This window comes from Neophocaena asiaeorientalis, unplaced genomic scaffold (genome assembly GCF_003031525.2).
Source record: "Neophocaena asiaeorientalis asiaeorientalis breed wild unplaced genomic scaffold, Neophocaena_asiaeorientalis_V1.1 scaffold487, whole genome shotgun sequence".
NCBI classification, from domain to species: domain Eukaryota; kingdom Metazoa; phylum Chordata; class Mammalia; order Artiodactyla; family Phocoenidae; genus Neophocaena; species Neophocaena asiaeorientalis.
The window spans coordinates 1515992-1534233 of NW_020173398.1; the positions used below are offsets into that span (position 1 = coordinate 1515992).

The following is an 18242-nucleotide window of genomic DNA, read 5'->3' on the forward strand; positions in this document are numbered from 1 at the left end:
CGACGACACCCGAAAAACCACCGCGGGGAAGTTCGGGGCTCCGGTTGTCCTACAAAGGGAAGTGAGGACTGTGGGTGAATCGTGCGTGCAGCTCTCGTCTTTGTGTGTTTACGTGTGGGAGGGGGGCCGGCTGGGGCGAGGGCTGGTTTGGTTGGGGGGGGGGCTTCTTGGGGGTGGTAGGGCGGTGCAGAGTTTGTTCTCGTAACTCTGACCCTACTAGGTTTCTTTGTTTTTGTTTTCTCGCTCTAACGTTCGATTACTCCAGGCACCCGGAAGACCAGGAATTACTGTTCAGTCAAACATCAACCCGGGGCGAGACAGTTTCTCCCCAGCCGTCCTTCCCCCCTCACTCCTCTCTCACGTTGTTCTAAGGAAGCTTAAGAAAACTGCACCACCTCCTTTCCTCCGAATAATTAAAAAAATGAATTTGACCTTGTCATTAAAAGTACTCTGAAAGCACCTGTTTTTGAACTGGAGTTTGCCGGACTTGAAAAGCCCTTTAATAACTTATGTTGCAAAACCGAACACGTTTATTAGTTGCTGAATCTAAATTAAATTCTGGGAGTTTATTTCTGGTGGACTTGGAGAAAAGCCCGATGGCATTTAAAGTATTTATATAGTGGTTTGGGGAAGGGAGAATCTTCCTTGGCCCTAAAGGTATGCTTGGCTCAATGTTCCGGGCGTTATCTTTGGACGACCTTGAAGAAGCTATAGCACATAGGAGTTAGGCCTTTCTTGGAGATTTTCTCTGGGGGCTGGGGAGGAAGCTGCTCAGGGGTTGACACAAGGTGATGGCTAGTGATCCCCGCTAGCTGCTTCATAGTTCCTGTGAACTGGGGTTGACCTTCTGGTTACCCCTCTTAGATTTTCTTTCCAAGCTAACTTTTTTTTTTTTTTTTTTTGGTATGTGGCCCCAGGCATAGCTCAGAAATTATGCTGGTTTGACACATGGATGCTTCTTTGGTATTTGGGGTTTGCCTGCAGTCTAGACATCCTATAAGCAGCACCACGTCTGTTGCTTCTTTCTCGATTTCTCCTGCATTTTGACCATGTTTAAGGGCTAGAATGTAAAAGTGGTCATTACCGAAAAATAATAATATCCTGAGATGCCATGCCCACACAAACCAAAACATCCATACAAATTGAAATCAGTTTTGTGCTGTCATTGTTTTGTTATTAAATAAACGTTTTCCCCAGGTTTTGGTTGACTAAATTACAAATACTTAAAGGCTACCAGTATTAGTAACAGTACATTTCTTAAGTGAATAGAAAGATCTTGTCGAGAGAATGAGAAACTTTGGATTTAATAACTTTTTGGCTTTGGGTAGTTGTTCTCTGGGTCAGGTATTTAAAATGCATATGAGGCAAGGCACACTTAAAGCAAGTTTTACTTTTGGCTGTATTTTCTTTGTATATTATAAACATTTATTTAACTTGTTGCAGTTTGAAGTAAAAAAATTTCCAATATGTATGCTCAACAATAATCATTAAAATGTTTGCAGCATAAAAATAAATAAAATGCGTATGAAGAGCTTTGCAATACACTGAAATTCTTTGATTTGTTTTTCTTAATTAGTATTTTATAGCCGAGTTACAGCTAGAATTTCAATATTCTGGGAAATTTCAAATAAAATATCTTAAGGGTTTTTGTTTTAAATATAAGATGAAATGTGCAGTAGAAATTTGGTTTATAAAGGTAAATGAGTTGAGAGTGAGAAAGACACAGACAAGGTCTCTGCTGTCTTCCCTTTTTGCATTACTTTTGCAAGAGATTGGAGTTGAAAAGTTCAATACATAGTATATTCTAGAACCTTTGTGGGCCTCAACGCTGCTGTTGCACAGTACTGTTAATTCTGTATATCTGGAACCTGGATGATCAATTTTTTCCCAGAGTTGTAATCAGGCCCTGGGAAAACCTGGCTCATGAGGCTCAAATTCAGGCAGATTTATGTCAAAAAAGCAATTTGAGAATGATTTTCCATGTAAAATAAGTTTTTCACTGGGGAAAGCTTAAGCTTATTTGAAATCTAAACCAACTTCATAAGCTGTTGTAAGGACAAATTAATTTACTGTGCCAGGCACATGGTAGGTTGCTTTAAAAGTATTATGTTTTCTTTTTTCCCCTAAGCAGTGTTGGGAATATAATTGGCTAAGAATGAGGGGAACACATTTGTTGAGGCACTAGGTTAGTTGTTCAAAAGCCTCTGGGGTTGAAATGCCTAGGTTCCAAAGACTTGATCATCTTAAAGATGTAAGTCATTTTGTAGTCAAATTTTGTCACCTGCAGAATAGCAATAATAATAATAATACCTGGTTCTTGGGGATATAAATAAGCAAATCATGTGCTTGGTAAATACTGACTATTGTCCTGACAACTTTGGGAAGTAGACATGTTACAGAAGACAAAACTGAGGCCTGGATCAGTTTCCTTGCTGGAGGAAGTAATTCAGTAAATGATGAGTGGAAAGAATGAATGTCTTTGGCCTCTTCCCCACTTTCAGGAACTGGTTCTGGGAGTACACTGCCTTCAACTCCTGGTTGCCAATCCAATTCTGATTCAACCACTTTACATCAAAAAGTCCTGTGGAAATCTAGAATATGCTATTTTCTTTCTTCCTGATTTCTCTTGTCCACAAGGGTGTCCTGTTATAAAGTGAAAATATTTTATTGTCTTTTGGTTCTCCAGTTTCTTTCTCTCATTTTTGTCAGTTTCTCTTTTAATTGAATCTGCAGCTAAGGTTTTCTGTATTATGGAAATGATCTGGAAATGCAGCTAATGCATAAGAAGGGGGAGTGTATTTTCAAGGGAGCGAAGTTTTCTTTTTGTACTAGAAATATGGAAGTCACAGGCACATTTGCTATTATATATCCAAGTACAAAAGTTGCAGGTGAACTAAACTATTCATTTCTAGCTTCATATTTAGTTGTTTTCACGTACTATAAGTTTGTTTGGATTAATGTTTTTTTAAATTTGGTTGGTGTTAATGTATGCTGAGTTTAAATAGCTCTCATTTTGCGATTCATTTCTCCGCACAGTATTCTCCTAATCTTCCCTTCCTCTCCACGTGCCTGCTTGAAATCAGCAAGAAATATTTCTTCTACCAGTTGTTATGAAAGCATTGACTTGTTTACTATTAATCTTTTCTAATTAAAGTAATTCATTTGGTTTACATTTTCTGGAAATCTTTAAAGCTCACAATTTTTTTCTACAAAAGTCTACAGAGTAAATGTTAAAGAAAAATGACACCATTCAAAACATCAGTTTTTTAATACATGTTTTTATTATGGACACCATTCCTATTTCATGCCCTTAAAAACACTGTTCAACACTATTTTGGCTACCCCACTCTTCTTAGCAAGTTCCATCCAGTTTTGTATACTTTGTACATTCAGCACCTGGTTGTAATGTAAGACTTTCTGCCCTGTAACAGTTTATCATTGAGTAGAGGAAATAATACATTTAGTTTCTGCCCTGTAACAGTTTATCATTGAGTAGAGGAAATAACATATTAAACAAGTTCAGGTGTGTTTGTTAGCTGTGGAAAGGTTTTGTAAAAAGATATAATCCTTAAAGAATTTCTCAGGTTAAGGTGATGGAGGAGAAACCATCTTGGACAAAAATAGGAGCCTAAGTAGAGATGCGGCTAGTTATTAAAGTTGGTTTGACACTCCTGGAATATCAGAATTCTAAGTTGGGAGCAGCTGCTAGCCAGGACTAGATCCTGAAAAGCTTTGAATTTCTTGCCAAGGAGTTTGGATGTATCCTGAAGCCAGTGTTGGTACCTTGGAAGGGATATTAACGTTTGAACTTTAAGAAGATACCACCTGTTTGAAGGGTGCAAGGAAGTCGGTTATGAGGCTCTGACAGGTGTTCCGAACACCGTAATGAGGGACAAACAGGCAATGGGGATGGAAGGGACATGAACCAGAGAAGTGAAGGAAGAAGCAGATTTTCTAAGGATTTCATCATGGACATGGTGGGGACCATGCAGAGGATGAGAAGAGAGAGCCTAGTTGACTTGCAGATTTTATGTGTGACTGTATGGATGATAACCAAGATAGGTGAACACAGGAAGAGCATGTTTGGAAGAGAAGACTATATAATCAATTTAGGGCATTTAAAGGTTAGGACTGCCAGTTCTTGTGTTGGTGCTTCAGAGAGCTTAAGGAACTTTCCTGAGGTTTGGGTTAGACCAGGTGTGTGCTTTCTTCACATTTTTGTCAAACTTGAAAATGGGAGAACAAGCTTCACTGAAAGGAATATGGTCTAGTTTCATGAACTTAAAAGTCTCTCTGAAAATGCTAAGTTTCTCTTTTCCCACAAACCTGGTCTTAAAAGAAAACCTTCAGAAATCAAGATTCTACCTTCACTTTAATTTGTTGTGCGTGCCTTGGGACAGATAGTTTATATTTCTATAATGTGCAAGTCTTATAAATTTAAGGAAATAAATGATGTACATACACTGATATTTTCTACTCTTGCTTCACAGCGTCCCTGGAAAGTAGAAGTGAGATTTCACCATAATATTACAAAGGGAGAAGTTAAAATTCTAAGTGATTGCACCCTAATATTACAAAGGGAGAAGTAAAATTCTAAGTGACTTCGTATTTACTTGTAAAGACAAAAGCAGAAATAGATTCCAACTTGACTCAGTGCCTTCTTCACCACACTCACAATAGTTACATGTCTTACTGATAATCATCTCTTAAAAGCAAATAAATACTATGTTCCCAACCTTTAACTTTCCCATCCACTGGAATCTCTCTTAATCTGGTATTGGGATACCCAGGTTTTTTAATAACACCATCAAAATGGGATTTTTTTATACTATCTAAAACTCAGACCTGGATTTGTGATTTTTATTTTTAACCTGTGCTACTTCAGCTGAACACTTATTTCTGAGTTTGACCGCTTTCCCGTAGGAGGAGTTCTAGATTCTGCTAACGTGGATTCCATAGGCACCACTGTATAAATATTTTACCATGTAATTTCTCAGGCTGGGTACATGTTTGGAGAAGCTATTGGCGAACAAGTGGGGATCCATCCCCTCTTTTTCGGTTTTCCTCCAGGCAGGTTTAAATTGTTAAATTTCACTTAAAAAAGTGAATCAGTAAATTCAGAACCTTTGGTGTTGGGATGTGGGTTGGTATCTACTAGAAGCAGGTGAGAGGAAATAGTAGTGTTTAATTGCTCCATGGCTTTCCTTAAGCCCTGCCGAAACATGTCTCCTTGTAGGGGAATACTGCATCCAAGTGGCCTAGCAGTAGGAGAACACAAAACACTCAGTCCTGTTTGACCCTTTGTGAAGTGTTGCTCCAGTTACACTGTTAGTGTTTACTGGATCCTGTACTTATATGTGATTAAAGGTAGCGTACTGTTGACTAAAATGGTGTCCAGGGTAGCATTACTAGTTCCATGAACTCAAGGTTGCCCATAGCTTTTGATCATGAGTGTTTTTTCGTATTTCTCTTCATTTCCCATCATCCTGCCACTTAAAGTTCAGGTCTAAAGAATACATCTCCTTCACTTCAAAGTTGTCTTTGGTTGCTTGGTTCCTTTTGTCTTTGTTCACCACTGCTTCCTTCCCACTTAACAAATCTTTTGCTTGTCTCTTCTCTGCAGTTTCCTTCCCATTCTGTTCTGTCTGTTCTGATTTTACTAGTCTATTCTGTACTCTCTCCTGTGGAATATATTTCCTAATGTGTGTCTCTTTGTCCGTATGTCTTTGAGGAAGTTTATTTAAACTCTCTGGGAGTTTTCAGATTCCTCTTTAGTTAAGTCAAGATATGTGATGATAACTAAGGTTTTGGGGTGTGGTGCACTTGATTAAAAAAAATATCAGTATAGAAGGGAGTAAAGTGAAAGTAAGCCTCCTTCATTCTTGCATCCTTCAGAGGCAACTGCTGTTTACTAGTTTTTAAAAATCTATTTTAAAAAGCCAGTTTGTGTATTTAAGTTCTCATTAAAAACATACTATGGGATTATACTGTATAACAAGATACCTTGGATAAAAGTTCCCTCCCTGCACATGTCGTAGAACTACTGCCATCTTTTGAAGGGCTGAAAGGGTATTCTGTATTATGAAAACACCATACGTAAACCAGTCTGAGAATCCATGGACATTTAGGTTGCTTCCAATTTCTTATGTATTGTTTTTTAAAGGTCTAGGTCATTTGGATTTTAGAGAGAAAAAGTGATGATTAGAAGCTATAGGGTTTTGGTCTGTTGAAAACTAAGATCACTTTAATTGAGGAATGTTTTAATTTGGGAGGTTGCACCCCTAATTTGTGCATCAGAATTTCACTTCTCAAGATGGCATGGACAAGTTGTGAAGTTAACTGTAAAGCTGATTTATCATCGTTGGCATTCTTACTTCTCTCTGGTTTCTTCTATCTATCTAGTCCATCCAGTGGCATTTTGAGTTTTGAAAGGTACTTTTGAATATAAGAAAGACTTTACTACCCAGAAGGAGTCTAGAAAGTAAAATTGGGGAAGTTATTACATTGGAGGAACTATTGGTGTCCTTCAAAGCATACATAACAACTAAGGTGAGCCTAATACATGTTACATTTATCATAATAAGGACCCTCTCCATTTTCCTAAATGTTAAAATCACACCCTTATAAGATTTGAAAGACAAGAAAATACTCTGCAGAATTAAGTTCTTCACCTCACTGTCTCCTAATTCCATATTAAAAAGGGTACTAGAAGCTCTAAAATTTGCATTTCACGATTCTTCATACTGTTTCTTAGTTGGAACTTAAAATCAGGTATTTGGTATTATTAAAAATTGTAAGACATCGCCTTCAAGCTATTTTTCAGAAAACTTTTCTTAAATAGCATCCCTTCACTATTGGCTGTGAAGATTTCTTTCCCATTTATATTGTATTGTACTTAGTAAACTTAACCTTATGTGTGCCGAATTAAGTGTAGTAAGACATCATCCCTGCTCCTTGGCTTCATAATCTCATTAGATCAGATTAGAATTGGCTCTTTTGTATCTTGATAAACAGTGGTTACTTCACCCTTTCTTTGTCCAACACTAAGGTTGCATTTCCCATCCTTTCATTAAGTTGATGATTGAATTCTTTTTAAAGGTAAATTTATTTATTTATTTTATTTTTGGCTGCGTTGGGTCTTTGTTGCTGCGCGTGGGCTTTCTCTAGTTGCGGCGAGTGGGGTCTACTCTTCGTTGTGGTGCGTGGGCTTCTCATTGTGGTGGTTTCTCTTATTGTGGAGCACGGGCTCTAGGCGTGTGGGCTTCAGTAGTTGTGGCACGTGGGCTTCAGTAGTTGTAGCACGCAGGCTCAATAGTTGTGGCTCACGGGTTCTAGAGTGCAAGCTCAGTAGCTGTGGTGTACCGGCTTAGTTGCTCCACGGCATGTGGGATCTTCCCGGACCAGGGCTCGAACCCGTGTCCCCTGCATTGGCAGGTGGCTTCTTAACCACTGTGACGCCAGGGAAGCCCGATCACTGAATTTTTATGATCAACTTTTTGGAAGTTTTAAAGTGGAAGAAACCCCAGTAAATCAATCAAAACAAATGTTTAGAATTGATTGTTGCATTTAAAAAATTCACATTGTTGTCTATGTATGCTATTTGTTCATGTAATTATAGTTATTTCTCTTATGGCTTTTGCTGACTTAGCTATTAACTTTAATCTTTTTAATTTGGGGAGATTGAATTAAATTGGACAGAACAGTAATTTCAGCATGGTTGATTTGTCTTTAACTGTTACAGTATTGAAAAAAATTTGTGGCTTTTTGGCTGACAGTAGATAAAGAACTAATGTCAATGAAAGTGCTTTATAAAACATGAAGTGCTATACAAATGACAGCTTTTTAAAAAAGTTTAATCAACACATTTATTGAGTACATACCACATGATTGGCACTATTCTAGGTGCTGAGGTTACAAAGATGAATAAAGACAATAGGAGAATTCCCAACCCAGTCTATTTTTATTTTTAAAAACAAGCTTATTGAGATATAATTTATGTACCATAAAATTCACTCTTTAAAGTGTACAATTCAGTGGCTTTTAGTGTATTTAGAGTTTTGCAGCTATCACTACTATCTAATTTTAGAAGGCAAATGACGGTTTTTAATCAGCATTTTATTCCTTTCTGATTTTTGCCTTTATCTCAAAGGTAAATTTTCTTCTGCCTTCTGCAAATACATACTTAAGGGTGAGATTGTACGGAGTACACTCTCATCTGTAACTATTCATCAATTAGGAAGCAGATGGTATTAGCTTCCTTCTATTAAAACACTGCTGAATGATGTGACACCTATAAGAATAGATGCAAAACTCACAAATAATTTGAATAGATAAAATAGATTGTTCTGGAGGGATCATTTAATATTGCACAAATGTGGGATTAGGAAAGAAATACTCTTTTTTTAAAATTGAAGTTGATTCACAACATAGTGATTCAGTATTTTTATAGGAAAGAAGTATTCTAAAGAACCACCCGGTTTGTTGAGATAACAGAAATTCCAAGTTTAAAATCAAATGTGCCATGCTCACCCACTGCCTTCTCAAACATATAAAGTAACTTGGTTTCAGAGCCAGTTTGTGTCCTTAGTTTTTTCCCAGAGATTAGGTAAGGTTTTTTGTTTTTTAAAACATTAGTGGGTCTGTAGATTTTGTGAAAATATTTTCAGTTAATCTCTGAGCTCCCCAAAGCTCAAAATGGCTAAACACTAACCACTGCTTAACTGGGTTGCTGTAAACAGAGCCCAAAATGAAACGCCTGTGTATTTGCTGCATTCCCAGGTACCTCTCAAGTGAAGGAATAAGCTCAGAAAAGGTTTAATAGGTTTATTAAGTAATCATCCGTTAAAAGGCTCATGCGCTACTTGTGTGCTGCATTAGGACAAGTGCCTGCCTCCTTACTGCATTTAGCACTGCTTGGAAGAGGATGAACCCTAGGATTTAGACCCCACTCAGATGTATAGGCAGAAGAATTTTGTCAGGAAAGAAAGGTTGCAGAACTACATAAAAGATTATCAATCAGAAGACATCAGGCTATTATATTTTTTCTGATGTCTAAGAAGAATATCCTCAAGCTGAAGAATGGATTGTTTCACTGGTACTATTGGGTAAGTTTTGTGGAGATCCCCAACAACAACAAAAATCATACTGAAGATGAACAGTTGATTCACAGTAGCTGCTGATGAAAAGAAAAGCCTCAGTACCTAGTGGTAGCCCTAGTATTTCTTAGCAGCTTGCCCCCATGATAACTGGCACAAGCTCTGGCTTCTTGGTCAAATCCAGCCTCAGTGAAGGTAGTTCATATATTGGAGATGATCTGATTTTTGTATAGTTTTTTTTTTTTTTTTTTTTTTTTTTTTTTTTCCGTCCAACAGGCCCAGCCGCCCCGCGGCATGTGGTATCTTCCCGGACCGGGGCACGAACCCGTGTCCCCTGCATCGGCAGGCGGACTCTCAACCACTGCGCCACCAGGGAAGCCCTTTTGTATAGTTTTGATGGCATGTTTATTTGTGGAGAGAAGGGGATTGTGAGGGTAGAGATAGGAGTCTGTCTGTTGTAATAGGATTTGGTCTGTGTGTTAATGGAATGAACTGGCCTTTCTTGCTGACTTCCTTTATCCTTGCTGAGAAGAGAGGTTGAAGTTTCCTAGAGCTATTGATGAAGCTGGTGGCTGCAAGAGGAACTCTGGACTTTTGACCTTGATGGTAATGGAAGGTGTTGGGGGAGTTTGGAGAGCCCACAGGTTGGTGTAAGGACTAGAAAGTTATGTTACATTTTTGCCTCAAAACAGAAATATACAAATTAAAGCAATAGCTTCTACTTTCTGAGTACTTATTTTAATAAGTTTCTATAAACCTGTGTCATTTGACGTGGTTTTTTCCAAAGCAGCACATGGCCATTTTCTTCAGGAGGCAATTTTCTTTTCATTCATCATATGGGTTTGTTAGATGGAAAAAGAAATCTACCTGATTTCACAGGTCTGTGCCTTTTCCTACTATATACAGAGCACCTTCCTCATTTTTTTCCTTTCAAAAAAATCTCATTTAATGAAAATAATTAACTTAATCAACTAGGAGTATTTTATTTTCTTGTTTTAACAATTCTTAAATCAAAGTAACTGTTAGTTTAGGCTTAATTATTGAAATGCATCAGTGTCCTTCTGCCCCATTGCACCTCCCTTTTTGCTTGCCTCCCTCACCAACAAAAACATCAAAGAACACTTAAATGAACAGTGGCCCCTGTTTAAAAGGAAGACTTAAGTCTTTAGTTATTTGCTGATAAAATATTTTCTTAAAAACAAGTTATAAATCATTTGTTTATATTTCAGAATCCCTGCATCTCACACACACACACACACATGACATCCTGGATATTTGGTTATTTTTCTGAATCACTTTCATATACTTGCTCTGGTATGGCTAACCAGAAATGGAATGGAATGAGGTTAGGCAAGAGGTCATCCAAAGACAAAACACCAAAATTTTTGTTTTACTTGTATATTTGAGTGTATTTCTAAGAGAACTTTTAAAAGGGTGGTGTTCTGTAGTTATAACTCCTAAAACTGTGGGCACAAATCTAGCTGGTATTAATAATTTTCTCTTCTTGATGCATTATATATGATGGTTTTGTGATAATTTGTATTTGGACCTTTACACACACACACACACACACACACCCTGCTCTGGATTTGTCCCTTGGGGTTTAGTTTCTGTTCATTACCTTTTCATCACCTCTCTTAGTCCAGATGTTCTGGTGAAGTTGGTCCTTGGTTTGGATATTCTAAATTACTTACAAAGTACATGTTTACTGCCAGCTACATTTTTGTTGCATCCGGCCCTGGAGCTGAATCTGCCTTCCTTGCTTGATGTTGAGATTTTTTTTGATCATGGAAATCACAGTTTACGTTTTTGAACATATGCCTCCCACTATTACTGTTCTAAGGCACAGCACCTCATTGAAAAACTTCAAAAACCTCTGTAACAGCTGTGAGGGGCAGACCACTGGGCAGGCAACATGAGCTCATTCTTAATTTATCTTAATGATTTATAAAATTATTATTCTTAAATTATAACCCTGGATTTTTGTGTATTTTACGTCCTCCTTTCAGTAGTTTCAATTCAGGGACAACTTGCCTTAGAACTTCCCATTTATCACAGAAGAAATCCCCTCTGACTTCCCATAGGGCAATGTAGTGTAGGTTGATGCATATTGAGCTACTTTTGTGCTTAGTATCAAATAGTGGTCCTGTAGTAAATGCTCAACACTTTCCAAGAGGGGCGAATCACATTAATGCAGAGATGCAAAATAAAAGGGGGTGCCTTAGCTTAAATTTTAGGATGTGTCCTCCATTGTGTATGGTTCCATTATTTCACAGGATAGTGGGGAGAGTTTGTTGTATTCTCTACTTAAAATCTTGAATTTTAGAAAATGCCTCCTTCCTGCAATTTTATTTTATTTTAAAAAATTAATTAATTAATTTATTTATCCTTTTTTGGCTGCGTTGGGTCTTGTCTGCTGAGTGCGGGCTCTCTCCAGTTGCGGCGAGTGGGGGCTACTCCTCGTTGTGGCGTGTGGGCTTCTCATTGCGGTGACCCCTCCCGCCGTGGAGCACGGGCTCCAGACGTGTGGGCTTCGGTAGTTGTGGCTTGTGGGCTCTAGAGCGCAGCCTCAGTAGTTGTGGCGCACGGGCCCAGCTGCCCCGCAGCATGTGGGATCCTCCCCGACCAGGGATCGAACCGGTGTCCCCCGCATTGGCAGGTGGACCCTTAACCACTGCACCACCAGGGAAGTACCCTTCCTGCAATTTTAGAATGAGTGTTTGCCAGGAGGGGAGAAGGAGGTAGTAGAAGCCTTGTTAAATACCTGAGCTACTTTGTGTGTTTTAGACACTTGCTATGCTCGTGTGCCTAGAATTGAGGTGGATCCAAGAGGTTTTCACCAGTGCCCTCCTCTCTCGGTCATGTAATACCGCATTGCTGGGGGTAGGGTGGAGCAGAGAGTTCGCTTTTAATGGTTTCTTGTTATAGCCCTCAACAAAGCTGTGTCATCAATTCCCTTGGCTTTACAGACTATTGCCCAGAAGAAAAGATGTTTGGTTTTCACAAGCCAAAGATGTACCGAAGTATAGAGGGCTGCTGTATTTGCAGAGCTAAATCCTCCAGTTCTCGATTCACTGACAGTAAACGCTATGAAAAGGACTTCCAGAGCTGTTTTGGGTAAGATCATGTGATGTTTGTACCATTTTTGGAGTGAAAAAGATCACAGTATACAGAAGTATTTCTAAGCAAAGGGATTGGAACAGTGTGCTAATAATTAAAATCACTCATATTCTAATCTAGGTTATTTCAAGGCACTTGCTCTTAAATCAAACAGTACTGACAGCCTTCCTTTTTCCAGATTATGAGGAACTACCAAATTAATTGTGAAGCCCTTTAGAAGTTATAATCAAACAAACCCTTTTGTTAACTTCAGGATGTACAAAGAGATTTTTTTTAAAAAATTACCCTTATTCTCTCTTACAGTAATTGTCCTCCACTAGTTTTCTGTCCTTTGTATTGTTTTTCTAAATTATAGAAATATATTTTAACCCAGTCTGCTGAGGATACTAGCAGGACTTAATGTACTGCCCTGAAACCTGTCAGGCTATGTTAGCTTTTATTTTATAATTTCGTTCTTTATTTATCTTTTGACAATAAACCTCTGCTTAATAAAATGAAAATTACTTTCCAACAAATACTTGGATGAAATAAAATACTTAATGTTGAGCCATTTCCCATGTTAGAAATTAATTTCACCACTGTTCTTTCTTATCAAAACATTTTGTGGATTATTTATTGTTAATCCTAGACTTTGTACTTAATTTTGAAGGTTGTCAGAGTCTCCACTAACCAACCTTGCCTTTTGAAATTACATTTTTCTCCTAATGTCTTTATTTCCAATTGTATATATAATCAATGTTATTAGTATTTTTCTGTGTATTTATAATACAGGAAAAGTGTAGTAAATGAAAAATTCCTCAGAGAGACAGTTAAAAAATAGCTTGGTAACTATAGATTTCTTGCCCCCATGCAGATATATTCATTACAAAAGAAATTACAGTGCCCCTCTGGTTTTGTTTGTTGTGAAACTAGAATATCACGGCACATTATTTTACTTAAAGGGTCGTGTTTTATTGCTTATGAAGTATCTACACATTTCAAGAAAGATTAATTGGACAGCATTGTTTAAAACCATGGTGACCAGGATCTTCTCTAGGTCTTAAATTTTGCTATTGTTTTAAAAAACATTCTTTATTTTAAAATGACCAAATTGTAGCACATGGAATTGATTCATTGGATCTAGAAGTTAATTATATTTCTGAAATATTCTACAGAAACAATGGAACTGGATCACTCCAGACAATTAGAAATAACAGCTATAAACTATAAATAGTGTTTTTTCTAAAAGAAATGTACTTGCATGAGTTCTTTAATGTAAAGGAGACTAATAAAGGTTTGATTGTTTTCTTATCAGGTTACATGAGACTCGTTCAGGAGACATCTGTAATGCCTGTGTCCTGCTTGTGAAAAGATGGAAGAAATTGCCAGCAGGATCAAAAAAAAAACTGGAGTCATGTGAGCTCATCTTTTGTCTTCCTCAATTATACCTCTGTTATAGTTAAAATAACATTAGTTTTTCCCCCTAATTTAGGAAATAATATGTTCCTAGGGTAGAAAAGTCTGAAAAGAATAAAGAAAAGCACTAGTTGCTGCTCAGATATAATCACTTAACATTTTGGCATTTTGGGGAGCAAAATAGCTTGGTATGGCATTTCTCTAAGGTTGTATCAAATATACCCATTTTTGGAGATCCACAGTGTACATTTCACATATTTTTAGGTTTAACCCAGAAATTCCTAGAGTTAATTAGACATGGATCCTTTTTTTTCATCTCCTAGGATTATGTATGTCCTAATTCATGTTGGTACTAATGAGCACATTGGTTTATAATCAGAACTGGATTTAAAGCCTGCCTTTACCACTTACTAGTTGTGAACTTTGGGCAAGTGACATTTATTTATAAAGTGCAAAGATAATAGCTATCTCACAGAACTGTTGTAAGAACTGAATGAGATGATGTATATAAAGTATAACATAGTAATCACCCACGTAGAAGCTATTGTTATTCTCTATATTAAATCTAGTTGAGATCAAACTGGAATATAAATGTGTTTTCTATTTGCATTTCACTTTATAACGTCACTAGAATTCTTTAGAAAATATTTTCAATAACCAGAACGACACTGTTAGGTCTTATTTAATTTTTCTGTATGCTAGCTTTCAGAAGATTTATGACATTTATACAAAATGTTTGTTTTTAAGCGGGCAAAAAATATTTGTTTTTTACCTTTTTTCTTACACTAGCCTTACACTGTCCTTTGGTGACAGTATTTCATTATTATAATAGGTTTCTGTGGGTCTGTTAACCTACAAAAATGTGAGTTTTTCTTTAATTAATAGCTTACCTGGAGAAGATCCAAATTGTGATTTTGAAGGTGATGTCAACCTTTTACATAAGGGTAGAAATCTGCAAATAGCCAATGTGAGTGAAGGCATGAGAAATGAGACCATATGGGGCTAGACCAGTGGCCACGCTAGGCTGTGGAAGAACATGCCATTGCCCTCACGTGGCTGACCTCAGGGATTAAGGGTGTGTAGTAAAAAGAGCATAAAGCATAGGTCTGAAAACCCTGATTTGCGTCTGGGCCCCTTCCCCACCCACCCTTGCCCATTTACTAGCTTAGTGAAATAAGGCAAAATACATAGTTGAATATCTCTTGTTTTTCTTTACCCTAAAACTGGAGTAACAAATTACTGCTTACTGCTTTGTGGTGAAGTTAAAATCAAAAGTATATGAAAACTGCGGAACATCATCCTATAGAAATGTTAATTGTTGTTAGGTTTGGTTTTTCTTAACCTACTTGGGTCATTTTCACCATGTATAAAATCTATGTAAATTTTTTGCCCAGCAGACTCCTGCTATTACTTACTTCAAAGGAAAAAAACGACTAGATAAATTATTCTTTAATACCATGTGATGATTAAAAGTGCACATGAGCTCTCAAACACTGAGTAGGAAATTCAAATTTAGCTCCTTCAAATAAGCATTCATCTGAACCAAGGGAATACAGAGGTGTCATTTTTAAAATGGTATTAAATATTCAGTATTTTCTTCCAGGTGGTAGATGCAAGGGCAGGACCCAGTCTAAAGACTACCCTGAAACCAAAGAAAGTGAAAACTCTATCTGGAAACAGGATAAAAAGCAACCAGATCAGTAAACTGCAGAAGGAATTTAAACGTCACAGTAAGTTTGATATTGAAACATGAGGATTTAAGAATAGTTGTTTTTATTTTTGTCTGGGGTGGCACATGGCATGTATGGACCATATTTTCTTTTATTGCTTTTTAAAAAAAGAGTGGGAGGCAATGTTGACTTGGGAGAGATATTTTATTTCTATGAAATCTTTGAACTTTATCTTTGATTTTGGTGTCTTAAAAGTACTTTCACCAGCCACTTCTTCAGATTGTGCTAAGAACACAGACCATTCTGATCTCTTTATTGACATCTTAATTTTCTAGAGGATGAACTTTTCAAGTTTGTTTACTTGATTTTTATTCTTAAGGAGTTTGAGGCCTGGAGATATGCAGAAAGGTATATAAATAATTAGTGGACAATCTGAGACTAAAGCCCAGGTTCTCTGGAGCGTAATTTTGGAAATCATAACTCAGATATTGCAGTAAAAGCCAGCCTCAAGACCTTTAGGTTTAAGGGGGCTTGGTGTGTTGTGTGGGGTGAGAGGATGGGAAAGGAATGATAAATTAATATTAAGCTTGTCTACTTTTATTGGAAGTCATTGGGGGCAGGGGACCTTTTGTGGTACTTCTGTATTTAGGAATTTAGATTTCAGATTTTTTTTTTTTTTTTTTTTTTTTTGGGGACACGGGCCAAATTTTTTTGCGGTACACGGACCTCTCACTGCTGTGGCCTCGCCCGTTGCGGAGCACAGGCTCCAGATGCGCAGGCTCAGCGGCCATGGCTCACGGGCATAGCCGCTCCGCGGCATGTGGGATCTTCCCAGACCGGGGCACGAGCCTGTGTCCCCTGCATCGGCAGGCGGACTCTCAACCACTGCGCCACTAGGGAAGCCCTAGATTTCAGATTTTGAAAAGGAAATCCACTGCATATAATGTTATTATGTTATGTATTACACCCAGGGGGGTCTGAGGCAGCACTATTGAATCAAACACATTAGTGTTTCTGTGGGAAAAATGTAGGCATATTCATATAGGTGGAATAAACAACTGTAAATAAGCTAGTCAGGTTTGCTTACCTAATTATAGTCCAGGTCAGGCCAGATTTTGTGACCAAAAGGGTTAGGAATAAACTTTTGTTTTGAGAACCTTTTCAGAATTGTAGGTGGACCTGTATTGGAATTTTCAGGATTTAAAAAAAAAACAAAAACTGGGGAATTCCCTGGTGGTCCAGTGGTTAGGACTCTGAGGTTCCACCGCAGGGGGCACGAGTTCCATCCCTGGTTGGGGAACTAAGATGCCGCATCCCGTGCAGTGCGGCTAAAAAAAAAAATTTGTAGGACCTTGTCAGACAAAGTTTTATCAATCAGTGCTTGTTTTAGAAAAATGGAAAAAGGCAAGTTACTGATCAGATAGAATGAGAGGAAGGAAGGAGAACTATCATCTCTTGAGCATTTTGGTATATGTACCAAGCACTTTACATACATAATTATCCCAATGATTTCTATTTTAGAGATTAGGATAGGAAGTACAAAGTAGTGATTTCACCTTGACCCGAGGTCACTTAGTAAGTGGTAGAGATGAATTTGACCTGGGGTTTGTCTAATTTCAAAGCCCTGTGCTGTTTCTACAATATCATTCTGCTCTCTGGGATAGTGTAACTCATGCCACAGGACTCCAAAGTCTTTCCAGATCTGCTACTAACTCTGCTCTCAGGTAAGTTGGTGTTACCAGTCCATAGTTATTCTGTTAATATATTTAATCTTTGGCTAAAATATTTTAATACATTTATAGTAAAATATTTAGGCAACATCAAATATGTGTATATTTTAATTATACATGTTTGTTTCTTAACCAGCTATCACCAAGGGGGGAAGAAAGACTGACTCTACCCTTTATTCTCTTTAAATGTTTTAGTGAACATTTAGAAAATAGTAATTTTCTTCTATAACTTGAGGGGTAGAGAAATTGATATTCGTTGTATATTCTTAGCGTCTCCCTTTAATTATAGGGAAAGTGACATCTGACTAACTTTTGCCTTACCTAAGGGAATATGTCCAGTGTAATTTTAGATTTTTGTGATAAAGCTGTGCTGTGGAGGGGTTGGAAACTGAAAATAACTGGATTTTGGAAACTCAGAGTGAAACATGATTTTCCCAGGTGCATTGTGAATTGCTAGCAGCTGTGTGCACCATAACGGTTTTGAGATAATTTGAATTTTTATACATCACCCACTAAATGGTTTCCCTGTCTCTGGTTATATATTTGCTTCCATGCATCTTGCATGTACCTGCCCTGTATTCCTCTTCCTGGGACATTCTTTCCTTTGTGGTGTACTGGAAAGGCATTGGACTTAGGGCTTGAAGATCTGGATTTGAGTTACAGTTCTTGAACAAATATGTGACCCTGGTGTTGCTTAACATTTAATCACAATTTCCTAATCAGAGAAGTGAGGATAATTAAGTAAAAGGGGTTTTGTAAAACAAAACAAAGCGAAATAAATTCCCATGTAAATGTTAGCCATTCTTTTTGTCATTCTTCTTCCTAAAACCTGCAATGATTCTGGTTGCTGTAGAATAAAATGGAAAACCCCTAGCAAGTCTTTGGATGTACCATTTTAGGGAAAGGGTCAGTTCCCTTCGTGTGCCTAGTGTATTCTGCTTCCAATTTTACTCATCATCCCCACCTACCCCAAGCTATCTAACTAGTCTTTTGTGCCTTTCCAAATCCTACCTACCTAATGTTTAAGACTTCAAAAATTTCAGTTCTTTGAAGAATTTCCTGATTTACATTCTAGAAGAGAGTTTTTTTTTCCCTAACTGCGATTCTATATATAATTGTATCCTAGTGTCCCAGGTGTTAGATTGAACCATATAAAATTGCCATTTTTATAGGTAGACATGGTCCACTAACTGCAATTTCAAATGGTTCATAGATATTAAACACTTCCTAGG

General features: G+C 37.5%; 1 protein-coding gene across 1 annotated transcript in view; it reads left to right on the forward strand.

The window, feature by feature from the left end:
- SINHCAF (SIN3-HDAC complex associated factor) overlaps window positions 1-18242 on the forward strand; it is a 29642-nt gene that overhangs the window by 1923 nt on the left and 9477 nt on the right. The window contains 4 exon segments of the mRNA XM_024747116.1: window positions 12065-12212; window positions 13510-13591; window positions 13593-13610; window positions 15214-15340. Coding sequence (XP_024602884.1) covers window positions 12085-12212; window positions 13510-13591; window positions 13593-13610; window positions 15214-15340 — 355 coding nt within the window. The 5' untranslated portion in view covers window positions 12065-12084.